Source organism: Limanda limanda, chromosome 11, assembly GCF_963576545.1.
Source record: "Limanda limanda chromosome 11, fLimLim1.1, whole genome shotgun sequence".
NCBI lineage: Eukaryota > Metazoa > Chordata > Actinopteri > Pleuronectiformes > Pleuronectidae > Limanda > Limanda limanda.
This window is the reverse complement of record NC_083646.1, coordinates 8,732,659-8,754,959: the sequence shown is the minus strand read 5'-3', so window position 1 is coordinate 8,754,959 and position 22,301 is coordinate 8,732,659. Positions and strand designations below refer to the sequence as shown.

The 22,301-nt window shown below is 42.7% G+C and overlaps 1 protein-coding gene across 3 annotated transcripts; it reads right to left on the bottom strand.

The window, feature by feature from the left end:
• Window positions 1–731: 731 nt before the first annotated feature.
• On the bottom strand, window positions 732–14,740 carry LOC133014419 (polycomb protein SCMH1). Of its 3 annotated transcripts, none has more exons than XM_061081654.1 (16): window positions 14,648–14,740; window positions 12,896–12,967; window positions 12,584–12,661; window positions 12,295–12,365; window positions 11,935–12,169; window positions 11,317–11,405; window positions 10,829–11,075; window positions 6,785–7,029; window positions 6,418–6,609; window positions 5,869–5,995; window positions 5,291–5,491; window positions 4,554–4,724; window positions 3,846–3,962; window positions 2,772–2,903; window positions 1,740–1,867; window positions 732–1,615 (listed from the first exon to the last, which is right to left on the bottom strand). In XM_061081654.1, exons 2-16 carry the CDS (start codon window positions 12,918–12,920, stop codon window positions 1,496–1,498), a joined length of 2,178 nt encoding a protein of 725 aa, XP_060937637.1. In that variant the 5' UTR covers window positions 12,921–12,967; window positions 14,648–14,740; the 3' UTR covers window positions 732–1,495. The 3 variants fall into 3 exon arrangements, with proteins under 3 accessions (XP_060937637.1, XP_060937639.1, XP_060937638.1); XM_061081656.1 differs by having other exon boundaries at window positions 6,785–7,026; XM_061081655.1 differs by having other exon boundaries at window positions 10,829–11,072.
• Window positions 14,741–22,301: the final 7,561 nt, after the last annotated feature.

The window sequence follows — 22,301 nt, the reverse complement described above, 5'->3', positions numbered from 1 at the left end:
GGTTCAGTCACTTGTTTTCAAGCCTGTATATGTTGTGATTTCCTGTTTTGACTAAGAGGATGTGGGTTTTTTTTCTGCCTTGTGCTTCAGTGAGACACAATTTATTTCTTCGCCCACAAGCCCAATAGCCCACACACGTACCAGCAGAAAGAATGACAGCAAAATGTTCACAAGAACAACACAAACAATAGAGACACATAATAAAATAGAGGGTCTTATATTATATATATATATATTATATAAATATTGGAGAAGAATAAGAATACAAAAAAGACAATATGTGGGAGAAATAGATGTTGAAACGCCTGAATAACAACCACAAGAAATCACCTTTTCATTGTATAAAAATATCTCAGATATGATCATGCTGAGCAGAGCAGATGGAGCTGTGGACACCTATGGCAGAACATGACACTGGCCCAAGGAGAAACAGCAAGGAGACAGCTCTGCAAGGAGGTAAACAGGCCTGTGCTGCCCTCTGTTGGTCTACTTCTGTAACTTGAAGACTCAATAGGGCTCCAAAATTAAAAAAATGAGTGGTTAACAGCGTAATGTGCAATGTTTAACTTGCTAGCTGATTTTAACTTACAAAAATAAAACAATTTGTAATTGTATATGAGATTTATAGTCTTGTAGATTAATTGTATCTAAAAAAGGTGAGGGATATTAAATGGAGAAAAGCAGAAGGTCAACAGGAGTGTCTTTAAACACACACCAGAGGAAGTCACCAGTTGAATTATTATATATTTATTGAACAATGTTAATTATGATAGGGTTCTCCACGTAGGAACTCTAATAATATAGTATAAAAAATTAAAAAAGTACAAATAACAAAGACGAGACAAGGCATTGTAAACAACATCCAGAATTAGACAAAAGAAACAGCTTTCCTCATGGCAGTATTTTTAAGAATAAAAGTTTCTTTTCATAAAACCATTTTTTTCTCCCTATAATTAATATTGATGTAGTTGCAAAGTTGTGCCTCAAACTGAGACATTAATCAGAAGCGTTCCCAACCACTGGGATGAATGAAGTTAATTATTTTCTTCCTTTAGGGTTTTTTCTTTCTTTGAGCATATCAAACACAACGAGGCAAAAATACATCCATATATTCATGAAATACAAAATATGACCTATGTACAGAATACATGTAACAAAATAAAAGCAGGCCCAGAAAAAAAAGCCTTTTACAGTTAAAATGGCCACTTTGACTCTTCAAGTTATACTGAAATGCAAAACAGATGATGGACAAGTGGGTGATCCTACGTATCCCATGCTGCCTTAGGGCTGGATTGTGCTACACAAAATAAAACATTCCTCATTGGAATAGGTCAGGAGAGGGGTGTGTAATACCAGATGTGGTGGTCTGATGGACGTTGCTACATGTAAGTGGTCAGTATGTGTCCAATGTGTAGTGCATAATATACTGATCCTAGATCGGGGAGGTGGGGTTGGAGCGTAGTCCTTTGGAAGGCTGCTGCGGGTCGCTGACCCCTCACTGCCGCTTGAGCTTGTCGATGTGGAAGGTGAGTTTGAGGGCGGGGCCGAGCTTCAAGCCCATGTATTTCATCATCATGTCGCTACGCAGCAACAGGAGTGCTTTGCCGTCAATCTCCTGTAGCAGAGGGAGGGATTAAAGACATGTTAGGTTATTAAGCACAGACCTTAAATTGAGCAAAAGTTATAAATCAAAAACATGTGTCTTGTGTGGTGATTTTAAGTTTCAGGAAAAAAGTTACATGTTTTCTAAAAAGGTCGGCGTGTGGTGCCAGCACGGGGTCGATTTCTCTGATGTACTTCATGACGTCCTCCACCGTCCACAGGTTGGGGTCCTGACCGCTGGGTCTCGGGCTCTCCCGTAAACTGCCTGAACACGAGGAAGCACAAAGTCAAATTCATAATCAATGGTCATATCATCTGGTTCTATCCAGTGTTACATCAGAATCCACAGACATGGACACACTTGAACATGTAATATCAATATATCAGAAAAACAATACACATTGATCGTTCTATTATCCTCTTGCATGGGCTGATCGTTAGCCTGTTAAATGAAGTCAATACATCCTGTGCTAATACAATGGAGTTGTAAAATCTGCTTAATCCTTTCTGACAAAACAAGCGTAAGGTACATTTTCCTATCTGCCCACGCTGAAAGGGCCTGGGTGAAGATTAAAGCTTACAACTGCACGGACCATTCATGCAAACACACATACATGAAGAACTGGAACACATCCACATGTGCAGACAACAAATGTAACAAAACAGAATCAGTATCTTTGTTTATACCCATCAAAAGTAATCTTAATCTTTCGCATCTGCAAACTTAATCCGTTGTGCAAATATTTAACTTATGCAGCAAACAGATTTTATTTGCAAGAAATGACGCAAGTGCTCAAATGCATCATTATCACTCTTAAACTTAAACCCTAATAATAGCTCATTCGTATCAGGTTCATTAAGACATTCTGCAGGATTAATTGGAATTTATCATCACTCACTACACAAGTCATCATCCAATCAAATCTATAAAAGCTAAAATTCTCCATAGATCATATTTCTGATGTTAATCGTGTGATTCTTTGGTTGTGAGGACAATGCCATGAGCAGAGTTATCTTAAATGTTCAGATAAATCCGCACACAACACGTCTTCTTCCATGTTTTCATATGTACGTCAGTTTTGGTCTGATTTCCCTCTGAGGATCACTACAGTTCTAACACGTGAGCAGTGAAATGTGACTGTGTTGCTTGTGTCAGTGTCTCTTCTGACCTGTGAAGCTGTTGTGATGCAGCAGCTTGGTGGGAGACCTGAGACCCGGTGACAGAGCCGTGGAGTTTGGAGAGAGGGGGCTTTTCTTTAAGTGCTCGGATGTGGCCACGCTGTTCTCCATGAAGGACTCACCTGGGAACAGTGCAGGCAGAAAACGCTTCAGTGAGATTAATCCACACGCTGACACTTAAACAATTCCACAGAACAACTGAGAACAGCAGCCAATAAATCAAACAGTAAATACAGAATGATTCAAAATACTGACATAGCACTGACTTCATCCACAGACATATTTCACAGTCTGAAACTCTCACAGAACGCTGCAGTGATTTAAGTCTGCTGGCCTTCTGTAAAGAGTGGAGGGGATATTACCCTTTAACATAAATCTCTTCAAATATGCCATTAACTTAATTAAAATCTAAGGAAATTGAAAGATGATTAAATTATTAACCTCCTGGCCCACAACTTAATAACAGTCGCTCCTGAGCCAAGAGCTGCTTCTGTTCCACCAGCACATTTCATATGATGATATAAAGCTTTACTGGACAACCCAGAGCCCTCGATAATTAGAGTAGAATGTCCTGCATAAAAATTGATGCAGCTATAGAGTTAAAAGCCTCTGATTATATAAACAAACACTATACCCAGACGTGGGAGGTCTGTTTAGTCAGGGAAAGCGTCTGTTTTATGTGTTTTTCTAATTCATATTTACCCCACTAATAAAAAAACATTAAAAAAAAGAGGTTTTAAAGCCATTTTACAAATTAGAAATGTACCAGCCAGGAGCCTAATATGTATAATGAGCTGGCACAGTGGGTACGGCCTAATTAAGGACCCATCTATGTAAATTGTAGTGAACAGCAGCTAAAATAGAAATAGAAAATTAATAATTACTATTCTCACAGTGGAATCAAAGTAAACCATTAAAATAGATGATACAGTATTATTATGTTATTATGTGAAAGCAAAGTAGTTAAGAGAATCAAAAAACCATGGTCCTGACGTCGTTCTCTGTTGACTTGACCGATGACGCATGGATAAAAAAAAAGAAAAAAAGACTGAGGTGCATCCTACCATCGGTGGAGTGTCGGGAGATTTTGGCCAGTTTCTGTGGTAACGGACTGTTGTAGTTCTGGAGGAACCTCTTGTTGCCGGGGCCCGTCGTCAGGCTGTCACCAAAACTCCTCCGCTCTAAAACCAGCATGTATGGAGGAAGCAACAAACACTGATACAGATAAGAGGCTGTGAAGGCACAGACAAGGGAACCAGACTGTAATCGATTGAACTTATCTAGACTTCTGCTGATGCAGTATCATCCTCTACCAAAAGGAATAAAGATATTTGTGTGCTTTGAGGAAGATAGAATACAGATGGAGCCACTGCACAACCAGAGGGGAAATATGGGATGACGGCACCAAGTTGATTGGGAAAAGAAATGAGTTTGCTTATGCTGACTATTCATATATTAAAATTACATTTGGATCCCTTTTAATAGCTTCCCTTATAATTGTTAATGGTTGATAAAAAATGTGAGGTGCAGGGTTGTAAACAGAAACACTGCTGCCAAGGTTCATCATGACACGAAGAGGTAAATATTTACTGTGTGATGTGAGCCTGACTTATTTATGATTTTCAAAGCTGCGATCTGAGAGCTGTATGATGCACCTGCTGGTTTTCTAAACATGCTTCAAAACAGGCACAACCCAGCTATCATATTTTATAATGAGAAAAACATTAAACGCTGCTGTCGGCATTTGTATTCAAGACAGCATGAGCGCTGACCTGTCGTGTACGTGAGACTGTTGTAGTGCAGGGCTCCTCTGGCAACAGGCTGGCTGCCAAACAGCGCATCGCAGTGAAGGTTGTGGCAAAGCTTCTCCAGGAAGCGGAGGACGTAGGTGACGCTGCTGACTGTGGGCAGGGTCAGGGTGTGCTGCTGCTCGTCAAAGTACGCTACATCGGACAAAGAGAGAAGATCACAGGCTGTTCAATTGGATTTTAAATTTCATCTTTCTGGATCGCACATTTTATGTAGCAATAAAATCTGGATTTACGCTCAGCAAGATCATTGTTGTTGAGGTTTTTTTTTTGGGACACCAGACATTAAATGATTTTTTAGATCTTTGACAACACATTCTGCTCTCATGGAAGATAATTAAACAAAGATGTCACCACAATAAAAAAGGAAAAGAGAGATGTAATGGTAAGTGATGGCCGTGGTAATTATAAACATGATGTCTCTCTCTGAGCAGGCTTTTCTCTGAAGGGGCCTGATGGGCGGACTCTGTCAGGGAGATTCAGACGATCTCTGCTTCTCTCCCCTGGCTTCCACAGAGTTGTACTTGTTTATCTATACTTTCATTTCCACTGTAAAATACATTTATTCTCAATTACAACTCCTCCGTCGTCCATCCTGAAGATCCAGACTCAATATCTCCTAATGTAGAAATACCTGCAGGGGGCAAGAAGAGGAGATGGAGCCAAGGCGAGAAAGCACAACATGAGCATGAGATCCTTACCAGAAATGACTTCACCACCTTGGCCAGATTTAAGGCAAGAGAAGACGGTGCTCTGGTCGTGAGCGGAGTCCACACAAGCCTGGACACACTGCTGGAGCACCGAGGACGCTCGGCCGGGCCCAAAATGGTCCGGGAGCTGCTGGATACGCCGCTGGTCCAAATGGAGTCCAACTTTGCCGTACTTGTTTAGGTAAACACAAACTACAGGACAGAACAATAAGGTGAGGAGGTTGTATGACTTATGACATCTATTAAATCACCACTGTGTTGATTTCAAATATCCAATTATTTAACACTCACGGCAGTTGCCAGGTTTCTCAACTTCACAGAGACCGTGGCAGCTACAACAGACAGGTATTACATTTTGCTCTACTTTCCCACCAGTGTCAGGTGAAATCAAGCTGCCGTACATCTCTGTGATCTTTCTGTTCTGCTGCCAAAAGAACACAAAGCCAGCGGCAGTGTGTGTGTGAGCATGACAGCATGCGTCATAGTCTCAAACATGTATCGTACGTCCCAGATGGGGAAAACCCATCAATAATCAATAATCATGTCCCGGTCTGAGGACAATCATATACCTGTGGGAGCCTGTAGTGCAGAGTTGGGGATGGTGGCATTGTCCAGAGGCACAGTGCTGGTGTCGGGCTCTGGGGTGCTGCTGGTGGGAGACGTGGGGACTGGATTAGGGACCACGCGCGGTTTTCTCTGGACACACACACACACATTCAGACATTTCACAGATGTATGTATTATTACTCTGTCATTAATGTGAAGGACATTCATAGAGGAATAAAGCATCTAGCCCTGACTCTATTATTTACATATTTGTACTCATAAACCTCCCTGTAAATGTTACAAGGTTTAATATAAATAAATGATGATGTGTCAGAGTAGAAATATATGTACAAATCTTAATAACATATGTAATATATTAATAATATATTTTAAAACAGGTAAACTTGTCTGAGAAGAATTTTTTTAAGACCTGGACAACACAAGTTTTTGTCTCTTGAAATGCTAATAGGTTATTTACTGTGTCTAAAAAGTAAACACAATAGCAGCCTAATGCTATGATGTAATCTTCAGTGGCCCAGTGATGCCTTAGTTTCTATGGACTGCACAGCTACCTTGCTGCCAGGCTTGGGCCCTCGTTTCTTTGGGATCTTGATGGGTTGTGCCTGAGTCTGGGCCTGCTGCAGCGCTAACGTCTGTGTCCAGTTGGCCGGCAGTCGGCCCCTGGTTCGCCCGGGGACTGTCGCCGGCCGGCCCGGGCCAGCCATGGCATCCTCCAGCCAGCCAGCTCTCTTTGCCCAGTTCAGCTACGGACAAAAGAGCGAAGGAGACAAGAGTCAAGAAGGGCCAACTCCTAATTCTGTCATCATTTTCAGATATTCGCCTGAGAAAATGTGTTTTTTTATAATTTGGGTAAGCTGACCCTTCAATTTAAGCACACCGGCTGTCCCTAATGGGATCTTCAAACCACTTCCCTCCTACCTTGTTGCCAGGCTTGGGCCCTCGTTTTTTGGGGACCTTGATGGGCTCAAGGTCTTTGCTCGGTTGGATGCTCTGTGGTCCCAACGCTGAAGCCTTCTGACCCCAGGGAACTGTGACCTTGGTTTTCCTCCGGCCTGGCTTCCGTCCTCTCTGACCCGGAGGTCTGCCCAGTGTTGGGGTGGGGTGCATGGCTGGAGTCTCTACACCCCCATCTGCTAACGCCCCAAGACTCTTAGGCAACACTACTAAATGGAAAAGAGAGAGAGAGGCACAAGAAAAAGGGAGATGATTATAAAAGCGCAAAAGGGAAAAAGGGAACAATTACATTTTTATCTGCATATAAAAGGAGGGAGTCTTGTTCATGGATTAAGGACAAAAAATACACAAAGTAATTAATCATGATCCCCTGTATTGCACAATACACTGTTGATGTTCATCCCAATACTTTTTCTTTTTAAGGACAAACAGACAAAGAACTAGAATGGCTCTCAGTCGAGCACATTCCTCCACCAGGGACACAAGTCCTGCACCAAATGTCCCACACTGATAAGAGATCAGTTCTCTAAATGGGTCTGATTTATTTCATCAAGATCCATGAATTCTTCCCTGAGAGTCTGAGAGACTATCAACCAAACACTCTATCTTCACCAAACAGGTAATCTTGCTAATCCAACAAAAACACAAACCAACACACAAACAGACAGGGGGGAAACATAACCTCCTTGATGGCCGTAATTACTGGAGCTGTGGGGCTAAATTAAGAGTGATAACACAGAAAGTAAATGGATAAATTCGTTTCTGTGAGAAAAAATATCGCTGAAGTGCTGTGACAGGCATTGAATGGGTTGAAATCCATAGCAACCAACAAAGAAAGATGGAGTGGAGGAAGGACAGGACGAAATTAGACAAGATGTGAAGGACAGAAATGAGCCGTTTTAGAGGAAGGTACAGAGGCAATCAAAGTAATTTTCTTTTGGCCTGCTCTCAAGTCCCTTATGGCTGGAATAAAAAAGGAGGGAACTTAAAAGCTTGAGGAATAAACCCTAATAAAGAAGCATGCTGCTGACAGCTGTGAGAAGAAATTAAAATGTATCTCTCAAAGTCGAACCCATCAACACACACTCTTTCTTTTATTTTGATGGGAAGCGTTTGAAAAATCACATAAACCACAGACAAACATTAAGACGCCATTGGATACATAAAAACCAGCCAACGAGCTGTGAGCTTGATTTAAGCCATGGAAGCTGGCAAACATTCAAGAATGTGTGCATGCAATAACAACGGCACAGGAAAAGGGAAAGCCAGGAGAGCTGGATTCACATACACCTGCAAGCACACACACACACACACACACACACACAAGCATTGTATGAATTTAAGTGCACTGATTCAACCCGAATCAACCCACAACTGACGAGAGGAGCGGCAACATCCATTAACACAGGTCCAGGCCCGTGGGGGTGTATTTATTAAACACTTTTACACGGGCAAAGCAATCAATGCAAAGCTCAGACTGCCGGCTGCTGCAACTTTTCATCAGGCAGCCACTACGAAGCTCAGGAAGAAAGAAGAAAAAAAAACGACGTCTGATTGATCTTCCACAGATTGGACGGATCCTGGATAATATGTTTGACAGGTTCGCAGAGCTCGAGGTTACATGTTCATTGATCAGAGGCGGCACTTGAAACTACAGCCAAACAAACACTTAACAAGCCAACCCTTGTTTTTCCTCCCTCTCCTCTGAGCGCACCGAGTTCACGGAGTTCACAAAGCCGCCGCTGCCGCCGACAGCTTCAAGTTGCGAGATATCCTCTCAAGAGCTTCTATCCGATCACTGAGACGGCGTTCCTGTTATTTCATTCATCTTTACTCACCTCTGTGCGCTCAAAGAAAAGTTTAAAGTGTGTGGTTTGCCTGCGCGGCTGTCCTCAGATTCACCCTCTCCTCCTTCCCTCTCCTCTTTCCCTCTCCCACTCTTCCTCTGCACTCGCTCCGCCTTTCTGCCTATTCCCTCTCTCTCTCCTCCCACCATCTGTTGACAATGTAAACACTCCACCTTTCGATGTCTACAATATGTCTGTCTTTTCTTTTTCTTTCTATCCTCTCTCACAGCTCCATTGCTCTCCTGAGGTGTTTAATCAGACCTTGTTAGCCGGGGTGGCAGTGGGAGGCCGGCTGAGGGGGGCACCGGGGCTCATTTCAACCACGTCACGGCCCGACTCTGCCAACTGGGCGAGTGCCAGGCCTTCATAAAACGAGTCCTGCCTCCCTGGTTCTCTCCTTCTTTTTCCACTCCCTCACACACTGTGGACTGTAACAGATGAGCAGGGTTGACCTTGCGGCTGATAACCCTTATATCCACTTCTCCCTTTTGTGTCCTTTTTTTAAACAAATTGCTTCCTCTAGGTCCCAGCTCTGGTTCAAGAACTTGGTCCTGCACCAAAACTCACTGACAGGAAAACCACATTCTTTGCTCAATGTGAAAACAAAGCAGCAGTGTGTGGCGTATGTATGGTTTTCTGTCAGATTACAGCACAAAGGGGAACTCAACCGCAGGCCTGCTGACAGCAACATGTGACAAAGTAGATTACTTTATACTTGATTTCTTTTCTTCAAACAAATCAAAAGAACATGATGCTTGGTAAGAGCTTCAACACTTGAAAAACACATAAATAGTTAACTCATGTCTTGATCCACTGCTCCACATGATGCCTTCAGGCTGCCGTGCGCTCGTATCATACTGTTAAGCATGAGGCTCAAACCAGCTCCAGAAATATCATGAAAAGTTGTAGTTAATTCCAGTAGAATAAGTTGAATCAATGAGCTCACAGAGAATACTACATCTCTATGTTTGCTCTGTTTGTCCCTGAAGTGCTGTGTGTCTGAGCAGAACACATTTATCTATCTGTTGAACACAGGATTTGCTGCACAACTAATTCTTAGATTCTGCACATTTGGGAAAATAAACCGTGGACAACAATTTCAATTATTCAGTGTATTACAAAAATGACATAATTAAATGATCAAGGTTGGCTGGTAATTATGCGTCTTCTGCAGATGGGTGACAAATGAAAGGAGAAGCTAACGTGTACCATGTTAGTAAGGTGACACCAGAACAGCTTCAATGGGCCCTGACATTGATTCTACAAGTCTGTACAGCTCTGCCGGAGGAATCAAACAACATTCTTCAAACGATATTCCCTCATTCGGTGTTTCAGTGAAGGTGATGGGGAGCGCAGTATAACACATGTGTCTCAGAGAGAGAGATCAGGAACTTTAACTGTAACATCATATTTAAGCTCTGCCAGACTAGTTGTTGTATGTGAAAATAAATATCCTGTCATCATCGGTTGTTTTGGCCTTTTACTCGCAAAAACGTTTAAGCCGAACCACAGGCTACACTGAGGCTAAAGGTAGATCTGAACGTCCCATTTAAACACTTAAATTATTTTTATAGCGACTACATTTTATGTAGTTGCTATAAAAATACGATAAAAGGAATTAAAACAACACAATAGCACCAGAGTTACAAATCACATGTTAGGTTGGGATCTGGGAACTGTGGTCCCATCATTTTCCGACCCAGCAAACCATTCTGTGAACCCACATAACAATAGAAGTTGTTGATTTATTGTAAATAGCCATTTCTCATGGCTGTGACCACCACAAAAAAAAAATACCTCAATGTATTACAGTGGGTGACAGAGACCTCAGAGACCCAGAGCACAAAACATGGGCAAATGAAGTTTGTATGACGTGCGGTTTAACCACGTTGGGAACTAAAAGTGTTCATAGCTGTTCTGAGGAGCCACAATCCAAGACGTGGTGAAAAACCAGACAGAGCAGAAGAGATGGAATATTGAAATATAGAAGAAACATGTTTTCAAATTGTTTCTCCAGATCATGTTGCATCATTGATAATATTGAAGTTAATAATGCAAAGAAAACACTTCTGAAGCATCCTACTGGCCACTGCAATATAATTGAACAGACCCATTGACACCCAGTTTCGTAAAACCTCTCGCCCACTGTTCAGGTTCATACCTTTGGTACCAGGCGGCTGGAGGTTGTCTCCGGTGAGTGAGCACCAGCCAACGGGGAAGATGTCGCGTGAGTCGTAGCGGCAGTAGTAGTCAAAGGCCCCCCGCCAGCCATCGAAGGTGACCTGCACCTCAACACCACGCAGCGCACCCACTGTGGCTGGACAGATAAAGTGGGGATTCTTCCGGTCCACCGCCTCCAGCTTCATGCCCATCTGAAAGGAGTTCTGCTCCGGTGCGGGAGGCTCCTGCTGGGGAACACGGAGAGAGAAAGGAGTCAGGTATGGAAGTCGGCATATAAGCATTCACTATAGGTGATGTGCTTTCTTCATCTAACAGACATTATGAGGCAATGTTCATCTTCTAAGTTCCTCTTTTAAGCCACGAAGGCTCCTGGTTAAGACCCATAAATGAGTCGCGATGACCACAAAATAAACATGTCCGCTTTGGGGAAAATGACAGCAACTAGTTTTTCAGTGCGTGTTGAGGTACCTTGTGAAAAATGCGAGACGGTGCCATCTCAGCTCCATTTAGTGTTTTCAGTAGGAACATGGGCCAGGAGGAAGCGTTGAGCCGGAAACCTGCACAAGACGATAGAAGTTGTCATAAGTGACGGTTATGTAATCACCATGGTGAGGCTGCTGGCATTAAAAATCATGGCAAAACTAGTACAAGTACAATGATTTAATCAATAGGTCAACTGGCAGAAATTGTATAAGTGACTAGCTGATTAATTGTTTCAGTCATTTTTCAAGAAACTTAAATATTTAACATTTCATAGACTAAACAGTTATTTAAGAAGATAATCATCAGATAATTTAATAATGAAACCCATGGGAAGTTTACAGTCCTAAAGATCATCAACACCATAATAGTCTGAGTACAGACAGAGCGCTCTTCTGTCTCTTCAGTACAGAGACATCCTGGCTAGGTGGCTTGATAATCTGTGTCAGGAGGAAGTTATTTATAGGCCGGAACATCAAACACTCATAAACTGTGCTGTCGCTCACTGACATCTAGTGGACAAGATAATAAAAAAAAGAAAGTCAAATCAGTAGAGCTATTTTTCCGAGACTGTACGAGAAACTATATCTTGTGCACGGTCCTCACCGAGTGGCGGCTGCAGCATGCCTCCACTCTTCTCACAGCTGCCAATAGGCTGGATCTCTGAGGAGTCCACCAAGCGCCAGAAGTCGTTCTTGTTGTCGGAGCCGTCCAATCGCAGCCGCAGCCGCGAGCCCGTCAGGCCCACCACTGTGGCGATGCAGGTGGACGTGGTGTTCCGCGGGTCCTGGGCCTCCAGCTTCATCCCGGCCTTGAACTCGTTAACCGGAGGCGTGGGACTCTAGACGGCGAGGACAGATAACTGGTGGTTAGCAAATTTAATGGCAAGTGGGAGAAAAGATTTTTACAGATAGGTCAAACAGTTAATCGGAGAAAATTCTGGTGAGGCAGTGTCAGCGTGCTCACCTGTTTGAAGCATGAAGCAGGTGCAGCAGCAGCGCCGGTCTCTTTCAAGTATTTCTCCCAGCTGAAATGTCCTTTAGAAGAACAACAGGCTGAAACACTTCATATATACACTCTTGTTTGATTAATAGTTGGTTGAACTACGAATAACAACAAAAAAAGAGACACCAGGGTTTAAACCTATCATTAATATTTACAGCAAATGTGGCTCGATGTTAAATAAAACACTGATCGAATCCGTGGTGTTGCCCTCAGTTACTTCATCAATCAATGGCTGCTGTGGGTTATTTACCTTGGTACTGTGAAGGCACCCGGGAGGGCCGTCCGCTCCGGGCATGCTTGATCCTTCTGGCATCTTTCCACTCTATAGCTGGAGGAGCCAACACAGACAGAATAAGTTCTCAACTATGGGTGATTTTCTCGTCAGTCAATACCTCGCAATACCTGCCAGTCGGGAATTCCAGGACTATCACAAGCAAATGTATGAATCTGTCAACACAGGAACAACAAATGGGGCTGGATGGGTGAATTTAAACTGAGCCATACTTGTCAAACTTTCTCCCGGAAGCTACTGTGAAAAAAATAGAGTAGAATCAATTCTTACCTTTCTGTGGTACGGGTTTCCTCATGCTCCAGCAATACTGACCAAGCTCACGATGCAACAGTGGCCTCCGCTCTATGAAGAAATATACAGAAAAAAATAAAATGTTATAGCTGTATGAACCGTACAGTGGAGTGAGAAAGTTTGCAAAGATACCAAATATATCATATTCAATTATAGGGAAGTTATTTTAAAACGATATAAAGCAAGAGGGATATTTATTTTTGATCGAATAAAGCAGCCATTCAAAATGTTTAAGGTTTAAACTTATGATAAAACTCACATGTAAATGGTACATGTGTCTTTAAAGAAAAACCAGAGAGCTTCCCCTGTTATCTATTGTAGATCACTGGATTTCCTTCCTCACGACAGGCGGGGGGTCGTCACGCAAGAGCAAATTCAACAAAGAGGCCCGAGTTCATGCCAGCAAAGCATTTCATATGGATTTAATGTGCTTTTTCATGCTTTAAAGATTAATTCCAAGATTAAAATACTTTCTGTACTGACTGTACAAGCTGACAGTAATTGATATTAACACAGTATTAAGAACACCTCATAACGTAAAACCAATACAATTCAACTGCGTCTCAAACAAAAGCCTTAAATTTATGATAAAACTTTAATTTGACCGTTTTTGAAGTAGTCTGCATTAATCAGCAATAAATCAATATCAATTATCGCAGTATAAGTTTCATCAATAGCAAAACAACAATAGTTAAAGACAGTATTTTTTTGATATTTTGCTTAAGCACAGTGATATATCATTAATCTTAATATTTAGACATTTTTTAAAAGGTGTTTGTTATTCTCTGCCCATAAAGCAGAGTTTAAAACCACAACCTTCACTCAGGAGCAGAAATCAGCTTTTCAAATTAAAAGGGTTAAAATAATGTGAGATATATCTCGACAATTACCAATATCAGCTGATATGAAAATATTTATTTTGCCCAGAGCTATAGAAAACTAGATAGATATAGTATGGTCGTAGATTAAGTAATAAATCTGTTTTCTTTCTCATCATCAATTGGTGACAGACGGGTTAAGAGGAGGGTGACATGTTTTGCATGACCCCTGTCCCCCAGACGTTTGGCTCACCAACATCACAGACTCAGACACAACACCCGGGTCAACAGGTCAGAGTCGATGTAAACAAGTGTGTGTCCCAACGTGGCCCCGGCCCTGTGTGGGCTCACTAACCCTCAATGAAGATGATGTGAAATACAGACACAAAACACACAAAGCTTTCATCTACACACAGAAAAACAAGGATCTGAGGAATATGTACATGACACACACACACTTGTTAACCATCGGCCCAAAGAAAGATAAATAGATAGAAAGAAACCTAGATAGATACTTTCATGATCCAGAGGGAAGTTTAGAATTCCAGTATGAAACAAAACATTCAAACACAAGAGCACAAGAATAACAAAAGGTCAAAATGAGTCAAGAAGTAGTGAGAAGAAAGTCTCTGCAGCAGAATTACTACAAAGCTGTCACTGCAAAGAAGTATTATGCTACATGAGATATTAACAGTACACACATTTGAAGTATAAGTTGATTGAAAGACACAAGTCACCAAATATAAATACAGATGTAAAGACAGAGAACTGAAGCTGTACACAGTTGTGCATTGGACTAACGCAGCCTGTGAACTGATGGTGCAGCAGATTGTGAGTGTGTTTTTAAGAAAAGTGAGAGAACAAGTTAGAAAACAACACACACACACACACAACACATCACAACTTGTCTTACCTTAAACCTTCATCGCCGTTTCGCAGCTTCTCTTCTTCCTCTCCGGCTGATTTCTCTGCTTTCTATAGAAGTGCGCCTTTTTTGTGGGGTTGGGGTGGTGGTGGGGTGGGGGGGAGGATGGCGTCCGAATTAAAGCGACCCGCTCCCTGTTCTCCTTCCTCCTGCTCGGTCTGTGGAGGAGGAGGTGGTGACAGTAAGAGGGGGGGCATTAGCAGAGATCAGGGGGTCCCTAATAAAAAACCCAACTCCATGCTAGTGGCCTCCAAACCCCCACATTTCCCCCCTAAACCCGCTGAGCTCCATTCAAAACACAAAGCCGACACATGGAAGCCCCCCCTCCTGGAGCTACACGCACACACACACACACAGACACACACATGACAGCAGCCATGCGCGTGTACTCCAGGGGTTAACGCTACGTTAGCATGAGCAGCGGGGACGTAAACAACAAGAGACGGATGAATAAAAGCAGCCGATCGGACCTCAGACAGCTCAGGCTAGCTTAGCATGCCAGGTTACACACACAGACATGCGAACTGCCCGGGACGCTGCTAGCTTAGCATGCTAGGCTACAAACACACAGACATGCCCACTGCCCGGGACTCTGCTAGCTTAGCATGCTAGGCTGCACACACAGACATGCCCACTGCCCGGGACGCTGCTAGCTTAGCATGCTAGGCTACACACGCAGACATGCCCACTGCCTGCGACCCTGCTAGCTTAGCATGCTAGGCTACACACACACTGACATGCCCACTGCCCGGGACTCTGCTAGCTTAGCATGCTAGGCTACACACACAGACATGCCCACTGCCCAGGACGCTGCTAGCGTAGCATGCTATGCTGCACACACAGACATGCCCACTGCCCGGGACGCTGCTAGCTTAGCATGCTAGGCTACAAACACACACAGACATGCCCACTGCCCGGGAAGCTGCTAGCTTAGCATGCTAGGCAGCTAAAGCTAGCCCCGCCGACCCCCATTGTAAATATGCACATTTAGCGAGACGGGAGCGTACCGAGGCACCGAGGCTAGCCGGTGGGCTAACCCGGGCTCCGCGCTGAGGCCCCCCCGGGCAGAGAGGAGGAGACGCCGCTCCGGTGAATGTTTACCTCGCTTTGCAACGTGTGTGTTTGTTTCTGGTGTGGATTTAGCGCTTGTCCGCCATTTTTCCCCCCAACACGATGAGGAGGGGGTGTTTGGCCAACATTGTTTTTGTTGGCCAGTCAAGACGGGGAGACCCGGGTGGCGACGACCCCTGCAGGACAAGCCACGGTACTGCAGATAACGGAAAAGAGACGGATCGAAATAAAGAATATATAACATCAATATTTGTTTTTTCTTCAGTTTGGAGATAAAAAAACTGAAATCACTCTAATATTCCAGGTATCATGTTGATGATCATACTGCAGTTTAAGATCAGTTGTAGTACACAAGACGACATAGTAAATAATTCATGTTCTGTTTTTGCCTACTTATATTGGGAACTTTAGGGTTTTTAGGGCAGGTGCATTCTTTACTGGGTCTTACACAATATGTCCTTGTGTACTGTTTGTTGTTGTTGTTTGTTACACAATGCACTGTTCTGCAGCAGCTGGAGCACTTTGGCCCAAGAAAAATGTCCTTGTGGGCACAAAAAAGTATAGTTGATTTGATATTTTATTTGTCATATATATTTTTTATATAAGAAAGGCAAATTTTTCTAGTACACACAGAGGTAGATTCAGGGTGCTGCACAATTAACATTCATAAACAACACATAGACACCATTTTAGGAAACAAATCTGAGAGCAGTTTAAAACCATTTCCAGTATGACAATATTATAAGAGGTAAAATAATCAAATAAAATCCAATAATGGTATGACCTTAAAAAAAATCTAAACATGGTGAAACAGCTTTCTGTCCCCATGTTGAACATTTGAACAGTTGAACATTTTATTTCTTCTATCTCATTTAATATTTCTACCTCTTTTATTCTACCCTTTAATCTTTTATTTTGCTTGACAGTTATTATAAAATAAAATAGCCCCTTATAAAATAGCTTTGTTAAAGGAACTTTTGATTTAAAAAGATTTCAACCTGGTTTTAAAAATGGTTCCAGTGCTGTGCTGCATGGTGACGAAAAGCAGCTTCTCCATGTCATTAGTAGACCAGTCCCCAGTGATCTCAGAAGTTGTATTGGACTAACTCGAAGTTATTTGGGAGCAGCTCCATCAAGACATTTAAAATGAGCAGTAAAACTTTTAAATAAATCCTGTGGCTCACTGGCAGCCAGTGTACAGATTTAAGAATGTGGGCTGTTTATTTGGGTTTTTGGTGAAATAGGTAAAATAAATAATTGCTGAAAACAAACAAACACCAAATAGATATTTAATCTTACAACATAAAAAAAAAAAATATATATATATATATTTAGAAACATACATCATCGTCCATAAATATTACATTTTCTGTCCAAAGTTTTGGTCCAACTCTTATTCTACTAAATCATCTATAAAAAAATATCAATATTTCTTCACTATCCCCCTCAACCATCCACCCTAAATCCCTGTTGTCTTCTCTTCTTATATTTCATGTTTTACGATGCTATAAAAATAACAATACGATCTAATCTGAATCTGAAATAGCTCAGTCACGTCATGAACAATCTACTTGTTGAGGTTTACATTCTGTGTTGTTGCATATGTGGCCTATTCAACTGTTCACTTTTATGTATTTGAAAAGCCCATCTAGTGGAAGACATTACGGAATAAATTTGAATAAATATATGGATGAAAGATATTTGTTTATGCTTTATAACCTAACTGACCACATTACTTAAAATAAATCAGCACTAATCAGATTAATAAAAAAAACTAATGACATACTGAAGTTTTTTTCCCCTCTTCTGTTTCTCTGTGTTTCCAGTTGAACACACACTGCTGGGATTACTGAATTGCCAAGTGTTGCAGAAACAGATTTGCTGTTCTTATGTAACTTTCATATTTGAAATAAAGCTTCCTATTAATAATAGACCGTCATTTTTATCAACCAGTGTTAATAAGCGCGATCAATAATGTATCACAAGAATGCAAATACGAATGGAATTTTAGAACTAATATTGCAGCATTACTGCCGCACAGAGCACAGCTCTAGTTTCATCTAATCTGCGCTCTAGTTTTGGGTGTTTGACTAAAAATGTGGGCTATTTGCCTTGAGCATAACATGAATAAAATGTGATTATCAGTGCACACAAAGCTTAACTTATTAACCACTATTTGTTCCTGTTACGGTTCTGTAACATTCTCAGCATCACAATAAATACAGAAAATACACTTCAAACAGAACCAAATGTTATCCATGCTCCCAGAATGAAATCAGAGCAGAATGTCACTGTAATACAGTCCCTGCCTGAAGTAGAGTAATACAACTGGCACAGGTCTGCACATATATCAAACCATATTCCAGATAAGATGTGTAGGTGTGAAAATTAGAAATAGATGCCATTTGGTAATGCCATGCCAATTAGGTCTGTGTAGCAACTGTAACTATGTGATTTGAAGAAACACCCAGCAGTTCAATCGTGTGTAATGGTCACCTGGCAGCACTGCTAATGCCCATTTCAGCCTACGCTGGGCAGGCCATGGCCCAGTGGCCCCCTGCACCCCAGGCAATTATGTTTGGTTTCACACGGTGAAAAGGGTTAATTGGCAGCGCCCACGCGCCTGATTGGACCTGTTTCACGCCTGTCGGCCTTCATCGCATCAAAGGAAGCCCAAGTCCACCAGGGACCATTATTAGCGCACACACACACACACACACCTTATGGACATGCACTGTACACAAGCTCGACTTAAATGTAATGCTCTCATGGCAGCATGTATGTGGAGGAGTCAACCCACATGCACTTCACCTCTGACCGCACACACTCAAAAACCCAGACAAAAGAAATACCCTTCCATATCTACACAACCACAATCCTAAGAAGAATTGTACCACACTCAATTATTCATTGTCCTCATGCAATCATGTGTTCACACTCTATGCATACAAGCATTATGCAAATAGCGTCCTGGACGATTCTGGCTACTATCACTAGGGGTCAGTGTTGCTTTATACAAAGCAGGGCCATTAAACGCTGCCTCCTAAAGTCCCCTCATCATTATGTGTGTGAGCTGCTTTCCTCTCAGCACAGCATCACTTACCAACATCACCCATCGCTGTCCTTTTCAAACCCACAAACTTTTATTGCTTAATTATTGCTTTTTCAATTTTCAAAGAATATACTTTTGTCATTTTGTGTCTATATCCTAAAGTTCTGTATCAGAGGCGTTGAAGAACTGATCATGTTTGACGTCAGCTGCTGTGATTTCATGGAACCCAAGTGGCGCTAAGCGAAGCCACGACGACTGCGTGTTGTGTGACGGTCTCCATGTGGTTCTGTTTTTTATTAATACGGATTCACCAACCGAGCTACCAGTAGTCTAGTGAAAGTCCGTCAGCCATTATACAAGCCAATTTGACCGGCAAAAAAAATGAAAATAATAATGGGCACAATGTGGCCCATTCAACAGCCTGTTCTGGTATAAATCACACTTTTCACAGGGTTCAACCAATTGCACATATACAGAACAGTTCCATTAGTCTGTTCTGTGAGTGCTGCAAGACGATCATATAGAAAGGCTCTTCAAAAGCTAAGATTAAAGAAATATAGGAGACGTATACAGTTTGAGCCTCAAGATGCAGACCACAAAAGGAAGATAATTGGGCCTCATTTTTATGATACTTAGCGGGTTGAAAGACACTTATTATACATGCTCAAATTTATACAACCTGCACCATTTGAGGCAAGCTATAATCGTGAGAAATTGTAGAGGTAATTCCCACAGTTACATATAACACATGTAGTACAAACATATTTTCAGACCTATTGTGTCAATGCAAATACAAATTCTCGTATAAGCTCTTTTCTTTTGGCAGCAGCGTCAGGTTTTTGGGGGTCTGTTTGGAATGTCTTGCTTTGCTCTTTTCATTATATCACACTAATTGAATCTGGCTCTCGTCCCTGGCAATGTGTTTTTTGGATTTTTCCAAACATGTTGCTGTAGGTGTCCACTAGCCAATGGCATGACTCCACCGCCTTGGTCTGTTCCTGTCGGTACAGCAAGGATCTTTTCCCACTGAGCCTCCTTGTCACTTTCAGCACTCTGGCACGCTCCAACAAAGTCGCCCTTCTCACACATACACAAATACACACCCCCCCACCCACCCCACACACGCACACAGAGTCGTAAATACACACACACACTTGCACATGTACACGCAGCGAGAGTCAGGTTGCGTGTGTTCCTTCCCGACAGAGCCTCAGAGGACTCTGCGCTTGTTCCACCGACGAGGACATGCACACGCTCACACACTCATCGAGCCCTGATCCACACTTCCCATCTCTGCTGGCATCCTGGGAGGGAGCTGCAAGAGAGAAGGCATGAGCATATGTTGGATAGACGTTTGGTGAGGGGGGATATTTCTCTTTGGATGTTGTCTTACAAGCTCTGACGGCGTGGCGCAGAAAGAAGGCATTTTTTCGTCCAATTTATTAATCCTTTTAGGCAATGTTCTCTGTTCAGAAATGCAAATTGAATCAATCTGAGGCTGACTTTAAGACTTTTCAAGTGGGATTTAATTAGAAGCCAGGGCCTGCAGTTTTTAATGAGAGAGGGGGTGGAGAGATGGAGAAAAGAGAGAGAGAGAGAAAGAGGGAGACATGGGGAGGGAGAGTGGGTTGCGGTTTTGATCTGGGGGTCCTGCTGGAGAAAAGATACACAAACACCCACACGCACACGCACGCAAACATAAGCACATGCACGCACACACACACCAATGCACCCTGTAGAGCGTGCACGAGGCGGATGCCCGCTGTTTGGTTTTTCTTCACTTCCCTCATCTTCTTCTTGTGAGAGTTCAACTAGAGATCCTGTTACCTCGGCGTACATCTCATCTCCTCACACCAACCACAGCGTACATCGCCATAGACGGAGCGAAGCCTCATCTGGCTCCTCAGTGTCAGAGCTGCTCAATAGTGTAAGAACAGATAGCTTCCATTTGTGAGGGCACGTAGAACCATAAATACGATGAGGATTAATTCAAAATAACATACAGTACCCTCCATGGACCAGCAGTTGGATAAACAAGTCAATGGATGGATTCAAGACCGGTACCTCTCTCAATCACAGGCCACACACATTAGCAGAAGTATAACCCTGCACTGAGAATTGTGTACGTGTTCTAATCAGTATTCCTAGTAGTTTAAAGGGAAGACAGTGAATTGTTGCTCCTGGATGGAAACCTATATGGTTCTAGAACGCATAGGACCAGAGGTACAAGGGTTCATGGCCTGGGTTTCTTGCTGGACGGTCAAAAAACTCAGCTTAAGTTTGTTAGACCAGCATAAAATATCACTGACAAAGACACAAAATGATGTTGAGTGTGGTGCTGCTCCTTACATGTCTGTTCTCCGGGGCCCAATCATCTCCTACTTGATACAGACAGCCTGGCTGATTGGTTCCCAGCGTTTTTGACTCTTGGGGCCTTTGGAAATCAAGCAGTATTCTTCTTTCTTGTTCAGTTAATAATCATTTAACCCATCCCATTTATCTCAGGGTGGCATGGCGGTGCAGTGGTTTGCACTGTGACCTCACAGCAAGAAGGGCTTTCTGTGTGTTCTTCCTGTGTCTGCGTGGGTTTTCTCCGGCTTCCTCCCACGGTCCAAGGACATGCAGATTGGCGTTAGGTCAAATAGAGACTCTACTGTATGTTGACCCTGTGATCCACTGGCGCCTCTCGTCCAATGTCAGCTGCGATTGGCTCCTGCTCCCCCTGTGACCCTCAAAGGATAATCTGTGTAGATCATTGATGGATGGACATTTTATCTCACAGCCTTTCTCTGGGGTTGGAAGGTTGGGAATCGCAGCTGATTTCACCTTCTTTCCTGTCCATTTTATTCCCATATGCTTGTGTATGTTCTTGAATGTGGTTGAGTACATACGAAGGCCATGGGCGCTTGAGTTATTTATACTTATTATAGTTATTTGCACGACTATAAATCTTCCCATCACTCCCTCGTATAAATTATTTTAGCAGACAGCACTTTCCGCCTGAGTGAAACCAGTCCCTGGATTTATCAGAGATTTCAGCGCCACTTGGGAATCACATGCCACGTCTGATACATTTTGGGGGGGAATATGGCGCTGTTAAAAAGGGTGAAGTCGGGCTGTGGTGCTGGGATGTGGTTTGAGTCGCTCACGCTCGGCTCCGCATTCTCTCCCTCTCCCCCTCAATGTTTCCTGTCACCCGCTCAAATCGGGGGCCGTGGCTGGTGACGTTACCTTCAGGGTTATTCTTCACAGCCTCCATATCTGATTATCCCCTTTCTATACTTTCACTTTCGTGCAGACATCCACCAGGACACGAGGGAGGCGTTTTGATTCGTCAGTGCTTCTAACATGACCATTTTTCCACTTTGAGAGTTCTCTCTGTGCCGCTCTCTCCCATAAAAGCTGTGGGTTGTCTAAGTAGAGAAAAAAAGAGAAAAGATAAATGTCAGGAGGATTGTTTCAAGCTTGGGAAGCTTAATATAGGTAGGAATAAACATGAAATGATATGCACGAAAACAA

Excerpts from the sequence above, each read along its gene's own strand:
- LOC133014419 (XM_061081654.1), bottom strand. The coding sequence starts at position 12,920 with ATGAGGAAACCCGTACCACAGAAAG. Across the intron at positions 12,662-12,895 it reads GAAACCCGTACCACAGAAAG|CTATAGAGTGGAAAGATGCC; the intron begins GTAAGAATTGAT and ends TGGCTCCTCCAG. Across the intron at positions 12,366-12,583 it reads GGTGCCTTCACAGTACCAAG|GACATTTCAGCTGGGAGAAA; the intron begins GTAAATAACCCA and ends GTTCTTCTAAAG.